This window comes from Culex quinquefasciatus, chromosome 1 (assembly GCF_015732765.1).
Source record: "Culex quinquefasciatus strain JHB chromosome 1, VPISU_Cqui_1.0_pri_paternal, whole genome shotgun sequence".
NCBI classification, from domain to species: Eukaryota; Metazoa; Arthropoda; class Insecta; order Diptera; family Culicidae; genus Culex; species Culex quinquefasciatus.
The window spans coordinates 39735201-39756938 of NC_051861.1; the positions used below are offsets into that span (position 1 = coordinate 39735201).

The 21738-nt window shown below is 41.6% G+C and overlaps 1 protein-coding gene across 1 annotated transcript; it reads left to right on the forward strand.

The window, feature by feature from the left end:
• The first annotated feature begins 1988 nt into the window (after positions 1-1988).
• LOC6037325 (putative uncharacterized protein DDB_G0271606) lies at positions 1989-11413 on the forward strand. Its single transcript, XM_001847198.2, has 7 exons — positions 1989-2298; positions 8170-8429; positions 8497-8686; positions 8747-8998; positions 9190-9603; positions 9684-10586; positions 10646-11413. The coding sequence occupies exons 1-7, from the start codon at positions 2293-2295 to the stop codon at positions 10895-10897; spliced, it is 2277 nt and encodes a 758-aa protein (XP_001847250.2). The 5' UTR covers positions 1989-2292; the 3' UTR covers positions 10898-11413.
• Positions 11414-21738: the final 10325 nt, after the last annotated feature.

Genomic DNA, 21738 nt, shown 5'->3' on the forward strand with positions numbered 1-21738 from the left:
CTTGATAAAGCCTTTGTTGAAACCTAGTCAGGAGTTAAGGAAAAATTATATTTCATACGTCTTCAAACGTCTTATGCCAAAAAGGTTTTATTTTGACAAAAAATAAATCTTTGTCTTGGCAAATGATAAAATGGAGATGGTTTGCAAAAATTGCGATGATAAATAATAGATATTGGAGGTAATCAAAACAATTTGAAAGCTTATTTCTCGCAATTGGTGGCTCAAATTCAGCTGCGGTTGAAATTTTATTGATAAATCTAGGGGAGATAGAGCCAAAAAATCAACTCGCTTCATAAAAAAAAATCATTATTTTGAAATCATCAATTCTAATGTTAAAAAATATTTTTTGCAATTCCGTCTTGAAACTTCCTACTTTTCCTGTCATTCTCGCATGACGAAACAGCCTACTTTTATCTACTAAAAATAACAGAATCAAATAGAAACATATTTCAAAACAAATGCTGAAAAGTTCTACTTTTCAGCACTGAAATGGATGCTGAAAAGTTGAACTTTTTGCTTTGAAAAGTAATAATTTTCAACATTTTTTTGATTTGAACGATTTATTGACAAAATATATGAACATTCGACTTATAATTTCACTCAATTGGTGTTTTTCAGAAATGCAAAAAATGTCGTATGGAACTCGTTGCAAACCTTAATTTTTTCAGCACTTGTCGTATTTATCCAACTCGGTGAACTTCGTTGGATAAATGTACGACACGTGCTGAAAAAATCTTCTTTTTGCAACATATTGCATAAACTACTGTTATTGCAATTCTTTGAAGAAATTGGCAAAATTATTTTTAAACATCTATCGCTATATTAATTATACCAGAAATTCAGCATAAATGAGTGTTTTCGTCAAATTTAACTCAAATTTCTCAGTTCTCTATTTTATTCAACCAAGATGGCGGTCAATCACATTCAATCAAAACACGCGTTTAGCACCATATTTATGCACTGTTAATTGGCCGCGTTAAAAGCATTTTCAGGAGCTTGTGGTTTTAAGTAAGCTTTTTGCATGCCTAATGGCACTAGATAGTTAAAACACCCTTGGTTTTAAAGAAGCATGCGATAAAACCGTTTGGCATTACATTGCCATTGGATTATCAAGACTCTCTTAAAACATTCGTAAAACCTTATTGAAAGCCATTGAGCTTTTATAGTCACAAGGTTTTATGTCCGAGGCATAAAACCCTGTTAGAACCTATTAATTAGCTCTTGCGCATTGGTTGCGGTGAATGCCCAAATAAAACTATTAAGCAATCAAGATGCTATCATAAAACCTTAATAAAAGTAGGTGGTGGCTAGTTGGTTTCAAAATGTTACTTGGGTTAAATGTCAATATATTAGCATAGATATCTAAAGTTTTTTTTTTAAAAAAAAAAGGTCTTATAAACAGATGAAAGACAATAGTTTATAATAGGTCCTTTAAAAAACTCTGGATATACATTTTGGAGTGGATATAACAAAGTTTTGGGGACCGATAGATTTCATTTTTCGTTGAAATTTCGCACCAACCCGTAATTACGTCGTCCAGCATCCGAACCGGCCTATGTTTCCCTACCCCCTTTTTGAACCATCGGAAAGGACATAAAATTTCTATTTTTTGATACCCATACTTCTAGGTTTTCTATAAAACCTTTTAAAACGTATTTGCATTCTTTGTTTTTTTTTTTTAATTGTTTGTGTACGAGGTCTGAAAATTTGCGACTCTTTTGGCAAGATGTTTTTTTTATGTAACGAAACAATTTTGTTATTGAACTCTGAAACCTACTTTCTTCAGGATCGAAACACAAATGTGCCAAATATGCCATCATTTCATGACAACATCAAGTTCAATTTAGTTTGGTTTGCAACGCGCGCACTTGTATTTGCTGGTAAAGTACTCGGCTCCTGCCTAAGGGGGGTTGGTCCGGGCTGTCTCCAAACGGTTTTAGACCAAGCGCCTAGATACCATAGCAGCGGGGTTTAGTCCGCCAAATGGTTTAGTCTGCATTCGATCGCGACGTTCCACGGTTGGTAGTCCCCCGCGCACAGGCGCTTCGTGCTGGAAAGGAAAGTTGCCTCGTGCAAATGTGAGGAAAATTTCGCGCTCTCGACGTGCGCTGCTTTGGAATGGTGCTTCCGGTTTGTGAAGAATTCAACGGAAAACAAATTGTGCAGATTTCTTTCGCTGATATGGTTTGACCTATCGGGTTTCTTTCTATGTTGTACAAATAAGTGTGCCAAAGTAGTGTTATTTGGATATTGAGATTCAATTTGAAAAATTCTAAGAAAAAAGTGTCGACAATGAAGGTAAACCATAAAGTGTTAAGTGAAAAAATATAGCAAAAATCTTCAAGGAAAAGATATTGGTTGTACAAAATAACGTGAAAAATGTATGCATGCGCAAGTAATGGCAGGATTACAAAAAATGCAGCAATCCTGTTGCAACTGGATTGGAGGCATAATCCGAAATGAGTACAATAAAAATGGGCATCTTTCAACGAGCTACTTGTGAAAACGCTAGAAAATCTTTATGAACAATGGACTGTTAACCAGTGAGGTGTTATTGTTTCAAAAAATCCCAAATGGCGTAAATCACGTTTCACTACAAACCTACGTGGTGAAACAACAAGTCAAGTTTTAAATGAACGAAACTAATTAAAAAAGTACTCACCGTGAAAATAAGATAAACAAAAAGAAGCTAAGACGTTCAAAGATAAATTTAATTTGGTGACATTTCACAAAAACAATTAGAAATATGTGAATTTGAAAATAACAGTTAAAAAAACGGGTCCCATGATATCTCATCCCTGCAATTAAGCTTCGGGCCTATCTCCATCCAACTTTCCTATTCTCACTATTATTAAAAAAAAAGTATAAAAAAAATCTATTTATAGAACCCTGCTTGCTGAATTCCGATTGAGCTGTTTTTCAATTAACTTCGATTGATTTTTTTTTTCAGCTTTTTAGAAGCTGTGCCCGATCGAAAAAATGCAGTTCCTCTATTTTTGCCTTCCTCACCTTAACTGAGGAAAGGCTATAAAATCACTCGAAAAACGAAATTCTTAATTTGGCCTCCTAGACCCACCTTCATGTATACATATCGACTCAGAATCAAATTTTGAGCAAATGTCTGTGTGTGTGGTGGGATGTTGATCAAAAAAATTTGCACTGAGTTATCTCTGCACTGGCTGACCCGATGTTGACCGTTTTGGTCTCATTTGATCCGTCTTAGGGTCCCATAAGTCGCTATTGAAAATGATTAAGTTTAGTTAAGTACTTCAAAAGTTATGCTAAAAAAACGATTTTAACAAGAGTCCGGAAGATTGTAAAAAGGGAGGTTTTTGTAAGAAACCTCGTCATGTTATACATTTTTAGAAAGGTATTTGAAAGACCTTTTCAACGATTTCAAAAGATTAAAGATCTGACAACCCTATCAAAAGTTATAAGCACTTAAGTGTTATTTATGAACTTTTTGGAGGCCGGATCTCAGATATTTTGACAAAAACGTTGGCCGGATCTATCATGCGACCTGTCGTTGGATAGGTAATCAAAAAACCTTTCCAACGAGTTCAGTAGATTGGAGATCTGATGACCCTATCAAAAGTTATAAGCACTTAAGTGTTATTTATGAACATTTTAGAGGTTGGATCTCATATATTTCGATGAAAACGTGGTCCGGATCTATCATGCGACCTATCGTTGGATAGGTAATAAAAAACCTTTCCAACGAGTTCAGTAGATTGAAAATCTGATGACCCTATCAAAAGTTATAATCACTTAAGTGTTATTTATGAACTTTGTGAAGGCTGGATCTCAGATATTACCTAGCATTACACTGAAAATGTGAGGAAGGCACCAACCACTTAATGGTGGATTAAGTAACGTTTTTTTTTGTATCACTCATTCACAATGCAAATTTTGATTCACGTTTCAAGGTCATCTAAACATCCTTACAAATCACTGAAAAAAAGAACCAGCGAGTTGTAGTTTCAACATTTTTGGGGGGCTTGGGAGTCCGTGTTTTTTTTTTTTTTCTAAAAATATTAAATGTTAATTGAAATAGAAGTTCGTCAATTCCTAAATATTTTCATTTCAAAACTGTTTTTTTTTCACTCAAATTTTGACACCAATCAAACCATCCACACAAAAAAAGATAAATTTTGGAAGGTGGTTGAAGCTTTTCTCACATTGAAATAGTTATATTTTTCATTTGATAGGGTTGTCAGATCTTCAAAAAGGTCTTTTAATTACCAATCTAACGATTTCAGTTGAAAACTGCTTTTAATTAGCTTTAATTGAATGTCAAAGTTCTGACCTGCCAACATTAGAGGCACGCTGGATTTAGATGCTGTTCCCCTAATCGCTATTTTCTCAACATGCAGAAAAAAATACCTCGAATCGTTAAATTTGTTCGCTATACACTCAACCCCCGGTGGCTGGTCCCTTTTTCGTTTGACACTTTTTTAGTTTGTACCCCGTTGGTTGGTCAAAGTCAAACTAAAAAGTGACGAACTGACACTTTTTACACGGCGCTCACGCACACTACCAAAATAAACGTTTAGTAGTGTGTGTGAACTCTGTGTAAAAGCGGTGTCAAACTAAAAAGTGACCCCGTTCGTTTGACAACAGTTGGTGTCAAACCATCGGGGTTTGAGTGTATATAAAAAAATATGACGGACTAAATTATTTATTCAATAACAGACTTCTTAGCATGCAAGATGTCCGTACTCTTGAACGACAACACATTTTGTCTTCCTCACTGAGGTAAGGCTATAATCCTGCTCTGAAAATGTTTTTTTTTTATTAAAAGCTCGAAGACACACCTCAATATATATCGACTCAGAATAGAAAACTGTCTGTCTGTCTGGGTGTATGTGTGTTACCAATAATGTTACTGAGTTTTCACAGCTTTGGCTGAACCGATTTTGATCAAACCGGTCGCATTCGACTTGGTTTAGGGTCCCATACATCGCAATTGAATTGTTTGAAGTTTCGATAAGTAGTTCAAAAGTTATGTATAAAAATGTGTTTTCACATATATCCGGATCTCACTAACTAAACTATGTCCAAATCTATCATCCGACCCTCGTTGGTAATTGAAAAACCTTTCCAAAGAGTCCAAAACATTGAAGATCTAGCAACCCTGCCTCAAGTTATGATCTTTCAAGTGATATTTATGTACTTTTTTTTTAAGCCGGATCTCACATAAATCTAACAAAACATTGTAATATGACCGAAACCAAAGTGTCTATCAAAGAGTCTATCCTGCTCGTTCCGAATGTAAACATCAATTGACGTAAGCAGGATAGACTCTTTGTTTACACTTCGGCTTCGGCCCTTTTACATTGTTTTGCTTGAAATGTATGTAAACAATGTCTTAGGCGATATTTGTGTACTTTATTATTCAATCAAAAAATCAAATTATTCGCTCTACAGCATTGCCTTGGCGTTCTCGATTGCGAGATTCCTAGGGGAAATTCTCGTATGTTTGGCAGGTTAAGCACTCGCTCCTAACTCCATCCAATTTGCTGATTTTCACTATTTAAACAACTAATTTTGCAAAACTTTTGGTAGAAACTTGCTTGCTCACTTCTTATTGAGCTATTTATCACTCGAGTTCAGTTGAAAACGCTTTTAATTAGCTATAATTGAATGTCAAAGTTCTGACCTGCCAACATTAGAGGCACGCTGGAATTAGATGCTGTTCCCCTACTCGAAACTAAGTGTTCGAAGGCTTGATTGTTGAGGCAATTGCAAACCTCTTTTTACACCTTAGCTTCCATCCACCTTGGGATTCGAACTGACGACCTTTGGATTGTTAGTCCAACTGCCTACCAGCGACTCCACCGAGACAGGACCCAGGGAGACGACTCCTGCACCTGGACTGAGCTAACGACCTAACCTCACAGCAACTTTCTTTCACTGAATTTCAGTAAAAATTTACTGAAATCTGCACTACTGAATCTTCAGCAAGTTTTTCAGTTAATAGTAAATTGCTGAAACTTCAGTTTCCTGAAACCAATCAGGATGACAGATGGTAAACTGGATTTTCAGTAAGTTTGAAAATGTCAAAATGACGTAAGAAAAGCTGAATTTTCAGCAATCGAAGATCTGTCAAATAAAACTGAATTTTCAGTAATTATAAGCTGTCAAAGTGAACTGAATTTTCAGTAAGCACGAATTGTCAAACAATACTGAATTTTCAGTAATTCTTTACTGTCAAACTGAACTGTGTCTTCAGTTAATCCGTATAGGCCTGGGTGAAACTGGAATCACTAAAATGGCCATAGCTCAGCGAAAACTCAACCAATTGGCATACTTCTTTATTAGTTGAACTCGTTAGAATGTCCTTTTCCGAAAGTGACCCGCAGAACCCGGAAATGTTCCGGTGGCCGGAGATATTCCGGTGGGTCTCTAGGTCAAAGTGGGTCAAAATTGCCATTTTTGGGTCCCGCATAATTTTGTTACCGAACTCTTGGGAAAAATAAAAAAAACGATCTTTGTTCTACCCGCAGACAGTGCTGACCGTGGATTTTGAACCACCGGGGATTTTCCGGATTGAACGGGCAGGTTTCCTACCCCGGGGACGCGGATAAAATCTCAACTTACAACGGCACGTTTCGAGAACAAACTAAAATGGCGACCAAATAGACTGGCAGAGCAAATGTCAGAAACATAAATAGACTGGCAGCAATGTTACTGATTTTCAGTAAATTTGATACGGTTTACTGATTTTCAGTAATTCCAAAAGACTAATGCTGAATTTCAGTAAAAATAGGATTAGGGTAGAGAAGTCATCAATGAGACACGGGGAACAATGATAAAATGGCTCTCACAAGTCGTAGTTTCAACCAATCAGGCTCATATTTGGGGGAAAGGTGTGTCTACTAGATACACGTCTGCCATATTAGTGGCTTTGGTTATGGACGCTCCCTTGAAAAGTAATTCTTAAATGTTTGATTCTGGGGTGTAAAAGTAAATTATGGACAAAAAAAAACTTTTTCGCTCGTAGGCTGCCATTTACACCAAAACTAATATTTCTTAAAATTTCTTTCGACGTTCTATAGGGATTAAGTTGGGCTACAATGTCCTTTCATTAGATTTGGCCAAAATTTAGAATATACTCAGAATCCAGGGCTGTCTCATTGTTCCCCACTCATTTCAGCCCATGGGTAACAATGAGACACTTTGATTTTTCTTCAATAAACTTTTCAAAATCGATGGAAATCTTTCAAAACATGAATTAAAAGCGAATTTTGGCATATTTATAGAGTTTAAACTTCATTTAACAAAAATACAAAGTTATTTGGTATTAATATATGGATTTTACAAAATTGAAATACTTTTTAGTGTAACTTTTGTTATTAAAAGTTTCATGTTGGCAAAATGCTCTAAAATATTCAAGGAAAGTTACTTGCAATGGAACAATACAAAAACATGATGTTTTGCTAGAAAAATGTTGATTTTCGTAGAGTGTCTCATTGTTCCCCAGCTGTCTCATTGTTCCTGCCAAGTGCGTCTACAATGAGACAGTTGAATAACTCTGGCTGTAGATGTCGGATCGATCTCATAGTTTTGTCAATGTTAGAACACATTAAAAGAATGATAATGCAACTAAAAGCTCATTAAAACATGCTGATGAAAAAATTAGAAAAATCGTTGAAAGTTGAAAACCAAAAGTGTCTCATTGATGACTACCCTACCCTACTGAAAATTTTCAGTAAACTTATTTACTGAAAACGAACATCAGAATTTGGTGTGTGTTTAGGTTAGTCCGAGGCCAACATTTACTTCCCGTCCGACGGAAGGCGTGATCAGACAAATCTCGTCTCGAAAAATGCCACAGGGACCTACTGGGATCAAACCCAGGCCGACTGGGTGAGAGGCAACCACGCTTACCCCTACACCACGGGTCCCGGCCGTACTTTATTATTATGGATCTTAAAAAAATAAATGAAATTTGTGTCCAAACGCATCATATCACATAGGTGGATTAAGTTAGTTTTTTTTGCTTCGGAAAAAAACTCTTTCAATGATTATTTTTCAGAATTACAAAAAAAATGTATGGAACTCGTTGCAAAACTCGATTTTATCAACACTCGCCGTATTTATCAAACTTACCAGAGACTCGTTGCATGACCTACATTTTATAGCTCCAAATGTCATCTCTTTTTCCAGTTCAAACTTCCCGTGCTGTTTCTTGCCATGTGCATCGCGACGGTTCGAGCCGACTACCCGTCGTTCAAGCCGATGCTCGCCAAGTCCCCACTGGTGGGCTACTCTGCCCCCGGATGGCCACCGAAGCTGGGCTCCTCGGGGGCCTCTCCCGCATCCGCTGCCCTGGCCGCGGCCGCCCTCAAACAGTACATGGTCCAGCTGCGCAGCGGAACCCGTTTGTCCCCGGTGGCAGTCCGTCCCTCGCCGGCAATGCTTATGAGGTATTTTTTTTGGTTTAAATTAGAGTTTTAATTTGTTGCAAATTCAGTAATCCAATGCACTTGACAGCCTGAAACGACCGGTGAAGTCGGTTTACTCACCCACGTACTCGTTCCTGAAGCAACCCATGATCAAGAGACCGATTCTGAGTGCCTCAGCCCATTCACCGTTCGTGCTGAACTTGAACTTGAAGCCCAAGTTCCAGAGTTCGCCACCGGGGCCCAAAACGGGCGAGATCGTGTATGAAAAGTTGAAACCGGTAAGTTATTAACACTTTTGGCCTAGGAAGACTTATTAGATATTTTGTTAACACTTCTAGTTGGTGTCCCAATCGCGATTACCTTCATCGCCCAAGGACGGCGCAATTCACACCATTCCGGCGCCAAATTTGGCCAACGTAAAAGCGTCCTCGAAGCCTGCCGTCCATCAGCTGCAGATCTCGACCTTCGACGATAACAACCACCTGGAGATTGATATCCACAAGACGACCAAACCAGGCTACAACAACCATCAGCAACAACAGCAGTCCAGCACGTTCGCCACGCAGCCAACGTTTGCATCGTACTCGACGGTAATTGCCCCTGCCTAAAAGAATCGTTTTTGATGGACTGCAACAGGCAGGCTCATTATCGTGCTCGGCGTTGCGAGAAATCATACTCATAAGCTGGGAGTTGATCCAACATGCATTTCGAAAGTGAAACACTGCATAATCAATTTTTTTTCTCTTGAATTCCTTTCTCTGATTCATTGTATTTTGTGCAGCCACAGCCGGTTCAGTTCCATCGGCCGCCTTATCCGCCAGCGGCACCACCAACTCACTATCAGGTGACCGAGGAGCATAGCAACGATGTCACGCTGAAGAATCCGTACTCCGGAATGAAGACCTACTTCGCACCCGATCCCGATCCGTCCCTTCCGAGCAAAACCCTAATGCCCACGTCCGATCCGTTGAGCGAACCCAGCAACGGCAGATATCCGCCTAATGATCTGCTCCTGCAAGCTCAAACCCAACAGGCCCAGAACCATCACTACCTGACCCCGTCCTCCCAAACCCCGAAACCCTTCTACGATGTCAACGCGGCACCCCAGGGCTATGCCATCCCGTTGGCCAGCCAACCACAGCTGCAACAGCACATCCTCCAGCAAACGTCGATGTTGCAAGGAATGCCACTCTCGGTGAGTGCCTATTCCATCGCCACCGACTTTGCCTAACTAACAGCATTAACCTCTCTGCTTCCTCTCTGTATTAATTCCAGCTCTATAATCCAACCTACCTCGTGACCCAGTCCAATAACCTGTACAACAATCATCAGCACCAGCTGCAGTCGAACCTGTTCAAGCCGGAGTCCAGCTTCTTGGGTGCGGTTCAGAGCCCGCAGGTAGCGCAACCACCCAACAATGTCCTGTACAATTCCTACTCGTATAAGCACGCCGAACCAGCCGCCGCCAGCCAAGGTCAAATCCTAGCCGCTACCCAGGACCAACTCCAGGAACTCCAATCAGCCGTCAGTCAGATCCAGCTGAACGACCTGCAGCAACAACATTCCCACGAAACGCCCACCTACGCTCAACTCGTTGGCCACGAACAGCTGGCCCTTCATCAACAACAAATCCCCCAATTAAACCAGCTTGAGCAACAACTTCAACAGCAACTTATCCAACAACACGAGAAGGCCAACCAACATCAACTCACGGAAGGCGAAATTGCGAACCTGCTCAACTTTGGCACCATCAACTTGCACGATCAGCTATCACCCAACGATTACTACCACTACCAAATCGACCAAGAACAGCAGCAGCAGAACCAGCAATACCATCAACAACAACAGCAACAGCAGCAATCCTTCTACGAACTGTCCGAACGGCAGAAGGAAAACGACAGGATCCTAGCGCAAGCCCAGCAAGATCTCTACCAACAGCAGCACCAACAACCCTACCAATACAACACGGAAACACCGCAACCCCAACAATCGACGGCATCCTCCGAGGAATACCTGTACGCGTACCAGCAGCACCAGCAAGCCGTAGCCAACGCGCTGGCTCACGGCAACGGGGACAGCCAAAACAGCAAGCGAGACGCCGCCGATGCGGCGCAGTCAACCCCGGAAAGCCCCCTGCGGATATTCGTGCCCGACACGGAGAGCGAATACCCGAACAGCGTAAGCCATACCTCCAATGTCAAGTCCCATTCCAGCATTCTAATCCCTCCAACTTGCAGGTCACAGCCCAGCGCCGTATGGATGAGCTGAACTACGATTACGCCGACGACGAGGAGGCGGCACAGCAGTACAACACGGAACCGAGCACGTCGGCCGAACAGTACGGCGACATCAACCGAGCGGACGTTGACGTCGAAAGTGACGAGCAGGGTGAGGGCGAGGAGGAGCAGCAGCCGCAGGAATCGACGGTGGACGAACCGACGGATGCGGAGGACCTGTACCGGCAGTACAGCAATCATCGATTGAACTAAAGAGTTTGTTGGGAAGAGTGTGAACGGGGGAAAGTTGGGGATGCGATCTGGGCAAGTCGGAACTCAAAACAACCGCTGAGCGCTTTTGGCAGCGAAAACGGTTTAAAAATCAGAATATTTCGTTTCATCTGCCGAAATTTCGACGAAAATTTATAGTTAGATTCGGAAAATCCCGCTCCGAAAATGTTCCAAAAACATCCATAGGATTTTGATGGTCGTGTGCTCTCTTGTTCTATCTAGATAGAATCCCAGCAAGCTTAGTACAAAAAAGCACACCGGCATCGATTTATCTTTGCCCCGATCGGTACTGTCAACTTGGGTGCGTCTATGTAGTGTGATCTTGATAAATTACAGGAAATTCGTGAGAATCACAGCGTTTGATTTGAGTAGAATGATGAATGATTTTAGAGATTGAGACTCTGCGGGTTACTCCAGAACTCTAAACTCCAAATACCTGGCCAATAATAATATTTATTAATCGTTCCGGCAGCTATGATTACTGCTGCTTATATTTATTACTTTATGTAGTTTTTTTTTAAGTTATAATTTTTAATGTAAATTATTCTATTTATTTTCAAATAAAAACACATGTTTCACAAACTTTAGCAAAGATTGTTTTCGCGTTACAGTCTGTTCGGACTCCCTTATACTTAGTCTACTATATCTGATCTTCGCCGTCTTCCATTGCTTCTCATCCAAGTGATCCGATTTCTTCTCGATGCATCTTGACCCGCAGGATCTGCAATTGCTTCGTTAGAATGTTAACCAATATCTTCTCTAGATCAATCATCTTTGCTACCTCCGCTTTTCAACCTTGTTGCCGTCCACGAGTTTGATGCAGCTTTGATTGTCCTCGCAAATTGGAACACCATCGATTGATCTTGATCTCGACACATCCAGCAGCTCCTTGCATCCATCAGTCAACGTTACCAGTTCAGCTTCCGTTGACCACAGCGCTACGCACCTCTGCTTCCACGAATTCAAGCCGTCAATCCACGAAAATCTCTAGTCCCATAGATCCCAAGCTAACTGTAACTCAACTCACTGAGAGCTTGGAATTGTTCTGCCTTGTTTCGGTAGGCATGAATGAGCGTAAGCATCTCTCCAGCAAGAGCGAAAAACTCGGGAATCGTGAAGAGATCATCTCCGGCAACGTCTGCTTGTCCCGGTGCAGTGCCGCTCCCAGAAGCGGCCACTCTAGCGTACGAACCTCTCCAGAGGGAACGCTGAGTTGGAAGGAACCGCTCCACCGCCAGCTGCTGTAGCGGTCGAGCTCGAAATCTTTTTCCGTGCTGCAGAGCCACGGAAATTCGCCGTGTGGTTTCCACCAAAGTTTGTGCACTTGATGCGCGCTTTGTGCTGCTGGGCGTTTTCCCCCAGGTGGTCTTTCCGCGGAAGACTGCACCTTTCGGTGAAATGGGTTTCCCCGTACTTTACGCACCGGGGTGGAAGGTTGGTGGCGGTGGCATTGGGCTGTATCGGTCGGATTCTTCGTGTAGAATCGCCACGACACAAAGAATCCGCCCAGAGCTTTTATCCGCCGTAGATCCTGGATTTTTTCGGATGTTTACATTTGTTTATAGGACCAAATAAAAAAAAAGTCTAGAATTGTTCGTTCTAGTGGAAATATACCCTTTCTAATCACACACCTATCTTCGTCATATGGATAGTTTGATGCTCGATTAAAGCTCCAAAAATACTACTTAGACTATAACTTACCAGCAACAGCACCGCCTCGATGAGGCACGCAAATTTATGCCATTTACTGGCCAAAAAGATCAAATTTAATGCACTTTTGATCATAATTTCTATTTTGCGAGACCATTTCTCATCATTTTGTTGGCACACACAAACACACGCAAGATGAGAGCTTAATTGCTTAACGAATGTTGCCATCAATATCTTTTCACTTGCGCTAACGTTTTTGAAGCGCTTAAGATATGATATGAAATTGCTTCCAACTACCGGCAACATGTTCTTTTGAACATTAGTTAGTCATTTACTTGAAAAATAGTCCCGAAACATGTCAATAATTAGCAAGCGCCATAAAAAAAACAAACGCGCCAAGTCTTCTGACGTTTGACATTGAACGACCCATTTCCAACACGCAGAAAAATGTTTTGTAGAATCAGCCTGTACGAGGTTTGATTCAACAATTTTGTTTGTTGAATATATTGCTTATTGCGAGATAAAACCAATTTACTCCTTCGCTGTGACTGACAGGAGGTTACAGCCGCCGAACTACCGCTGTGTAAAAATCAGCAGGTTGAACTGAAATTCAGCGTTGATTTGGCTGTCAATCTGATTTGTTTTGAATATTTTCCGAATAGTCAGCAAAAAACTCAAGGCAACCTTTGACAACAGCCAAAAATTTGTTCTGCGGCTGTCATGCGGCCATTCTTCTGCGGTCATATCAGCGCGCGTGAACTCTAATTATTAACGCCCGCGATAATATTTAATCAACAACGAAATTACGTTGAATCAAACCTTTTTTTTAAATTAAATATGTCTTTATTGAACTTTCTTATAATAATTACATTTCATTTACATTCTAAGTGGTATGGTTACATGCTCTTCATCTTTGTTATATTTTTCGTTTTCTTATTAACTGTTCACATTCATTTATTTACTTCAAATTGTTTTACATTTTTGCATTGAATCGAATACATTTGGGTAAAAAAGAAAAAAAATCACTCAAACAATCCTAATCCTAACTTAAAACTAAAAAAGCAAATTCATTGAAATATTCAAAATCATTAGAACGAGTAAACTACGAACTGTATTTTAAGATAAATCCTCCAAGCGTTCTTACTTGTTCCGTACGAGTTTTACAACCACGCAGTGTTGTTGTCATCTCGATGAAAATGTTCAGAAGTTCTTGTGGTGAAAACAGGTCACTGCTGCCTTCATCCGTTGATGCTGGCTGGTTTTCCCTCGGTTGCTGACTGAAGCCAGGAGGTGTTGTATTCTCTGCAACTTTTTGCCGCTGATTCAACGGCAATGGCTGCAGATTTTGAACCACTCGAACAGATCCCGCTCCAGGTGACGCCAAAGCAGGAAAATCCACGTCCTTGAAAGTAGGTGGTGTTTTGCGGCAATTTGGTTGGTGCCTCGTCGTCGCTTGCTGCCGAATTTTCACAAACTCAGCACGTTTTGGGCAGCTTCGATTCTTGGTCGAATGGTCACCGCCGCAGTTGAAGCATTTGGCTTCAATGTTCTCGTTGATTGTTTCGCAAGCTTGAGTTTTGTGCTCACCTCCGCAGGTTGCACAACGACTCTTGATGAAACAGTTCCTTCCACCATGTCCAAACTGCAAACAGTTCGAACACTGCGTCACGTCACGGTGCACTGGACGATAACGTTCCCAAGTCACGATGATGTTGAAAATTTCCCGAACTGCTTTTAGCTCAGACGGCGTTGTCGATCCTTTCTCGAGATGAACCAGGTACAGCTGATCACGATACTTGATGTCCTTGTTGTGTCTCGTCATCTTGAAGACTTCGATCACGTCCAACTTCAGAGTTTTGAGCTCTTCTTTCAGCACACTCACATCCATGTCGTACAGGCCTCGGAGGACCTGTTTCATGGGGCGTTTACCTGTATCGTCATGGCTGTAGTATTCAATCTTTGTGTTGTTCAGGAACTCCCGAACGTAGTTGTAATCCTTTCTGGTAGGTAGCAGAATTTTGAGTCCATCAGCACACAAGCGAATGGAAGCTCGTAAAGCACCAGATTTAATAAATCTGGTTAGCCACTTTCGCACCGAATCCGATGACGATGTTTTCACAAAAATGGGTGGCAACTTTTCCCGTCGTTCAAATTCTTCCTTCTCGCTCACGTCCACAGGGAGGGTAGCGAACTGGTTTCCAGACGAATTTTGAGCGTCCTTGCTCAAACTACCTGGCTTTGCAGGTAGCGCTTCGGCATTCTTTAGCTTCTTCAAATCTGCCGATCCTGCTGGTGAGGACCGCCTCTTTTTCGTGCCGTGAGGCATTTTTTGCACTTTTTAGCACTTTTTGGTTTGTGAGGGACGCACGTCTGACTCGCTTCTCTGCTGATCGCAGACTCTGAATCAAACCTTGATTTTCTCAATAGAGTGATCTACGTGCACATGTATTGCGTGTACGTACACGAAAAAGATTGAGGTTAAATTTTGTCCGGACAGCAAAATCAAATGGTGCGCTAGTGTGTGTACGCGAAACGTCATAAAGCTCTATTCCACAAAGTCTTTTGTTGTTTTGAAAAAGCTGCCTTGACGTTTAGCGTTGATCTTGGCGTTGATTCAACAAAAATCATGATTTTCAAATCAACAAAACGTTTTGTTGATTCAAACATGCCTTATTTTTCTGCGTGAATTGAAGGCTGAAGAAAACCGAGCGAAAAACCGGAAGTCTCCTGGGCAAGACGGAATCCGGAATACGTGCCTCAAACAGCTGCCAAAAAAAGGGTTGGTCGTCCTGACAAAAATCTTCAACGCTTGCCTGGCCTTGGGCTACTTTCCGGCCGGCTGGAAGCACGCAAACGTGATCGCCATCCCAAAGGCGAACAAGGACATAACCAATCCAGGTAACTACCGCCCGATCAGCCTGTTGAGCAGCCTGAGCAAACTCCTGGAACGGGTGATCCTCGCCCGGATAAACCGTCACCTGGAGACGGAGCAAACCATCCCACACGAGCAGTTCGGCTTCAAGCCGGGGCACTCAACGGTGCACCAACTCGCCCGTATCTCGGAGATGGTGAAGCGCGGCTTCCTGGCGGGGAAGTCGACCGGCATGATCCTTCTCGACGTCGAAAAGGCCTACGACTCCGTGTGGCAGGACGCCGTGGTCTACAAGCTCTTCCGCTCGATCCTCCAGCCGTTCCTGCTCAAGATCGTCGAGTCGTTCCTGACAAATAGGTCGATAACGGTGACGGTGAATGACGAGCGTTCTTCCGTCCACAACATCCCCTTCGGCGTGCCCCAAGGATCAGTGCTGAGCCCGACTCTCTACAACATCCTCACCTCCAACGTGCCGATGATCGATGGAGTGTCGTACGCTTTCTTTGCGGATGACACTGCATACTTGGCATCGGACAAGGACCCGAAGGTCGTCGTCACTCACCTCCGCGGCACAGAACAACCTCGAGGAGTTTCAGCGGAAGTGGCGCATCAAGCTGAACGCTGGGAAAACCCAGTCCATCTTCTTCACCAGGAGGCGTGCTGCTCGGCATCTTCCCCGCAGATCGATCAGCGTCAACGGCCAGTCTGCGACAAGAATTAGCCACTGCATGACAAGAAGCTGAAGTATGACAAGCACGTGAACTACATCATCGAGAAGGTGGATCGTTCCACCAAAGCGCTCTACTCCCTGCTGAATCGGCGGTCGAAGCTGAGCATCAAGAACAAGTCGCTCGTGGTCAAGTGCATCATCCGTCCAATGCTGACCTACGCTGCTGCGGTCTGGGGCAACTGCGCCAAATCGCACCGTAAGCAACCCGATCAACGATCTACACAAGCTGGCCGGCGTCGACACCATCGACGAAAGCATCGAAAAGGCAACGAGAACCTTCAGGACTTCCTGCGGGATGTCAACGAATCCGCTTATCGAAGCACTCCTCCGTCAACAACTGTGATATTAGTCTTAAGCCAAACATAGATCTATGGTTTTTTTGACAAAGAACTTTGTCTTAGGGCTCTATACAAGGGTAGCAATCCAGATTTTTCGCGAAGCGAAATGTAACGCGTAGAAGCAAATTTTCGAAAAAAGTGCAAGATTTCAAACGATTGTATCTTTTTTCCCTCTCGACCAATTTGAACGTTTTACCCACCAAACGAAAGGGAAGACTTACTTAATGATCTTAAAACATGTTTATTACAGTACTTATTTATTTAAGTACTTAAAAGTTAACATAAAACTACTAAAGAATAGCGAACGCTGATTGGTCAAGCGCAACCTTTCCCGAACACATTAATCAGATTCAAGTATCTAGCACTTAGCAAATTTTGCCTTGCCTCCTCCTTCCGTGGAACTGTCACGCGAGAATGTAGCACCATGGTTGCAACATGCCGTGCGATACTATTTAAGTTAGCACTTAGCCTCAGACAAATTCAGTGCCTACCGAGGTTTCATCCGAAGCGGACCTCACGTTGGTTGTTTAAATGCTCACACATACATAATTTTCGGATCGTCGACGAGCCAACAAAACTCGGCTCGGTCGGTCCTGAAAAGTCATTCTATTGCTGGACGTCGACGAGAACACATCAGAAGCAGATGGCCTGGTGGCCCGGTAGCAGACGGCCTGGAGGTCTGGGAGCAGATGGCTTGGAGGCAAGGACCAGCTAAGACATGGTAGTCGCGGGAGTCGATCATTGGAACTGGCCACCACCTGGACTGGAGTGGCCGGAGGCCCCAGGGATGTTCCGATGGGGGGACATTTTCCAGACCGTAAGAGTTGGGGCAATATGGGTATCAAACTTTATGGTTTTTGATACTGGACATGAAATTTGACATTTCGGCAGTAGTGGCCATAAACCGGAGTGGCCGGAGGCCCCGGGGATGTTCCGATGGGGGGACATTTGCCGAACCATCAGAGTAGGGGTAATATGGGTATCAAACTATATGGTTTTTGATACTGAATGTGAAATTTGACATTTCGGCAGTAGTGGTCACAATCCGGAGTGGCCGGAGGCCCCGGGGATGTTCCGATGGGGGGACATTTGGCGGACTATAAGAGTTGGGGTAATATGGGTATCAAACATTATGGTTTTTGATACTGGACATGAAATTTGACATTTCGGCAGTAGTGGCCACAATCCGGAGTGCCGGAGGCCCCGGGGATGTTCCGATGGGGGGGACATTTTCCGGACCGTAAGAGTTGGGGCAATATGGGTATCAAACTTTATGGTTTTTGATACTGGACATGAAATTTGACATTTCGGCAGTAGTGGCCACAATCCGGAGTGGCCGGAGGCCCCGGGGATGTTCCGATGGGGGACATTTGCCGGACCGTAAGAGTTGGGACAATATGGGTATCAAACTTTATGGTTTTTGATATTGGACATGAAATTTGACATTTCGACAGTAGTGGCCACAATCCGGAGTGGCCGGAGGCCCCGCGGATGTTCCGATGGGAGGACATATGCCGAACCATAAGAGTAGGGGCAATATGGGTATCAAACTTTATGGTTTTTGATACTGGATATGAAATTTGACATTTCGGCAGTAGTGGCCACAATCCGGAGTGGCCGGAGGCCCCGAGGATGTTCCGATGGGGGGACATTTGCCGAACCATAAGAGTAGAGGCAATATGGGTATCAAACTTTATGGTTTTTGATACTGGATATGAAATTTGACATTTCGGCAGTAGTGGCCACAATCAGGAGTGGCCGGAGGCCCGGGGATGTTCCGAGGGGCGGGGGGACATTTGCCGAACCATAAAAGTAGGGGCAATATGGGTATCAAACTTTATGATTTTTGATACTGGATATGAAATTTGACATTTCAGCAGCAGTGGCCACAAACCGAAGTGGCCGGAGGCCCCGGGGATGTTCCGATGGGAGGACATTTGCCGAACCATAAGAGTTGAGGCAATAAGGGTATCAAACTTTATGATTTTTGATACTAGATATGAAATTTGACATTTCAGCAGAAGTGGCCACAATCCGAATTGGCCGGAGGCCACGGTGATGTTCCGATGGGGGGACATTTGCCGAACCATAAGAGTAGGGGTAAAATGGGTATCAATTTTTATGGTAATTATGAATCTAGTGAATCTTGGGAAATTTGGACCAGACAATGTAATCGAAAATTTCAACAACCATCTTGCAAAGTTCTTTGTCATACTGGTCATGTGTAACATAACCACCTGCACCTTTTTTTCTCAAAAAGAGCACGCAGCTAGCAAAATCTAAACTTAGTAACATGTACCCTCCCTTTACGTTTATGAATTGATCTCAGTTGAAAGGTTCTCCAAATCTCTGAATTGCAAATGTAACATCCTGGAGCAGAACTGGTAAAATCTAATAAACACTAATTGAATTGAGAAAACCGAGCGAGAAGCGTAGGCAAATAAAGAAAAAAAGGGTGGCCACCTACACCACCAGCAGCGCCTGTTGGAGTGAACAAGTGATGCCAGGAAACTTTTTCTATGAATACTACTTTTCGTGAGTGTTCGCTTAAAATTTCATCACAATTGGCAGCACTAAGCAGACCCAAAAGAGCTCTGGAAGATCTGATTAGAATACATTTGGGAAATATTTTTTTTTTCAAATGCTTGTAAAAGGAATAGAATAACTTTAAATAAAAGCGAAAATAAACAGAAATGTTTACAAAAAGTTGATCTACTCGTTGGTGTACACTCAACCCCCGACGTTTGATCACTTTTTTAGTTTGTACCCCGTTGGTTGGTCAAAGTCAAACTAAAAAGTGACGAACTGTCACTTTTTACACGGTGCTCACGCTCACTATCAAAACATACGTTTGGTAGTGTGTGTGAACTCCGCGTAAAAAAATGTCAAACTAAACCCCGTTCGTTTGCCAGCAGTTGGTGTCAAACCATCGGGGTTGATTGGTGAGGCAATCCAAACATCTTTTACACCTAGCCCCCTTTCGCTCGGGGATTCGAACTGACGACCTTTGGATTTAGAGTCCAACTGCCGACGAGCTGCTACACCGAAGCACGGAAGTAGTTAAGAATTAGCCACTGAATCTGCCTTGTAAATGCGGCCCCGATACTCTTCATGGGTCATGGGAAAAATTTACTTTATTTTAAGAATACCCCAATGTCGAGGACACTCCCATTTAAAATCATCGATTTAGAGTTGCGCATTCAATATTAAATATTTTCTGGTAGTAGGGGAACTATACCCTTTCTCAGCCTATTTCTATTATCGGCCTATCAGCACTTTGATCATGAATTACAGCTTTCGTAAAGTGTTTTTGACGGTTCCAGAGCAATAAATAGCTCAAACAGAAGTGAGCAAGCAACTCTCCATTGTTGATACATCTGAAAATGTTGATTTTATAGCGGAAAATGGCAAAAGTGATGAAAGTTGGGTACTAAAGCCCTATGTCAATTTTTATGTACAACGTTAAAAAACACGATTAAAAACCATTTCTGATCACTTTTTTTCATTTTAATGCAATTTTTTTTTTTGACAAGACAACATTTTTTCGATGGATTAACTATAGTCCCCTTGGAACGAGCTGTCAAGTAGTAGCTTTTCTGTCAAGAAGGACCGCGAGATTAATTTTTCAAAATTGATTAAAAAATCCATTTTAAACTCTTTGTGGTCGTACAAAGGGTCATTGTACTCAGAAAAATAAGTTTTATCGCTGTAAACAATAATATCAGCAATCTAAGCTTAATTTTAGGACCCAATTGGTCGAACGGCTTAGAGTGATTAAAATGGGCAGATTTCCCCTATGTGCGAGTACATCGTTACCGAGAGCAAACAGTAAAAGAGCAATTCTCTACCAAAACCGGAAATGGATTTTATTTGTATTTTTTTATTTGGATCAAACTTTGTGGGGGCCTTCCCTATGACCAAATAAGCTATTTTGCATCATTGGTTCACCTATACAAGTCTCCATACAATTTTGTCTGCTGTCCATACAAAAATGGTATGTAAATATTCAAACAGCTGTAACTTTTGAGTGAATTTTCTCTGATCAATTTGGTGTCTTCGGCAAAGTTGTAGGTATTGTTGAGGACTATTGAGAAAAAAAATAGGTACACGGAAAAAAATGCAAATTTTTTAAACAACTTTTTTTCCACTAGAACTCAATTTCCCAAAATACGTATTTTTTGATTTTCGAGATTTTTTGATATGTTTTAGGGGACAAAAATCCGCAACTTTTGAGCCATAGAGGATCATGGTAAAAAAAATCTGCCGCCGAGTTATGAATTTTTGAAAAAATAATGATTTTTGGAAAAAAAATCAGAATTTCATGCTAAAACAAATTTGACGTTATTTTTTAATGCAAAATTGAATTTGCAATCGAAAACTACTTTACAGATTTTTTTATAAAGAGCTTCGTTTTCAAGATATAACCACCGAAAGTTTTATTTTAGCGAAATATTTGCAGTTTTTCGATTTTTAAAAATAGTGACCATGAGTGACCATTTTCGAAAATATTTTTTTTTAGAAGTTCAGAAAATTTGCTATAAAATTGTCTAAGAGACATTTAAGATTGGACCTCGGGTTGCTGAGATAGAGCCGCTTTAAGAAAAAGAAACACGAAAATTGAAGTTTTCTTAATCTCACCAAAACAACCCACCATTTTCTAATGACCATATCTCAGCAAATAATGGTCCGATTTTCAATTTTAATACTTGAAAAAATCGTGAAATTTTCCGATATTTTCGAAAAAAATATTTTTATTTTTTTTAAATCAAGACTAGCATTTTAAATAGGCGAAATATTCAATGTTTGGCCCTTTTAAAATGTTAATCTTGATTTGAAATTTTTTTCGAAGAGGTCGGAAAATTTCACGAATGTTTCATGTACACTCAAACTCCGATGGTTTGACACCAACTGTTGTCAAACGAACGGGGTCACGTTTTAGTTTGACACCCCTTTTACACGGAGTTCACACACACTACCAAACGTTTGTTTTGATAGTGTGCGTGAGCGCCGTGTAAAAAGTGACAGTTCGTCACTTTTTAGTTTGACTTTGACCAACCAACAGGGTACAAACTAAAAAAGTGTCAAACGAAAAAGTGACCAACCACCGGGGGTTGAGTGTATTCGCTAAAATCAAGCTTTCGGTGGCTATATCTTAAAAACGAAGCTCTTTATCAAAAAATCTGTAATGTAGTTTTCGATTGCAAATTCAATTTTGCATTAAAAAATAACATCA

What these genes read in the sequence shown, in the direction of transcription:
- LOC6037325 (XM_001847198.2), top strand. An exon ending in TCGCCGGCAATGCTTATGAG is followed by an intron (nt 8,430 to 8,496) that starts GTATTTTTTTTG and finishes TGCACTTGACAG; the next exon opens with CCTGAAACGACCGGTGAAGT. An exon ending in AGAGCGAATACCCGAACAGC is followed by an intron (nt 10,587 to 10,645) that starts GTAAGCCATACC and finishes TCCAACTTGCAG; the next exon opens with GTCACAGCCCAGCGCCGTAT.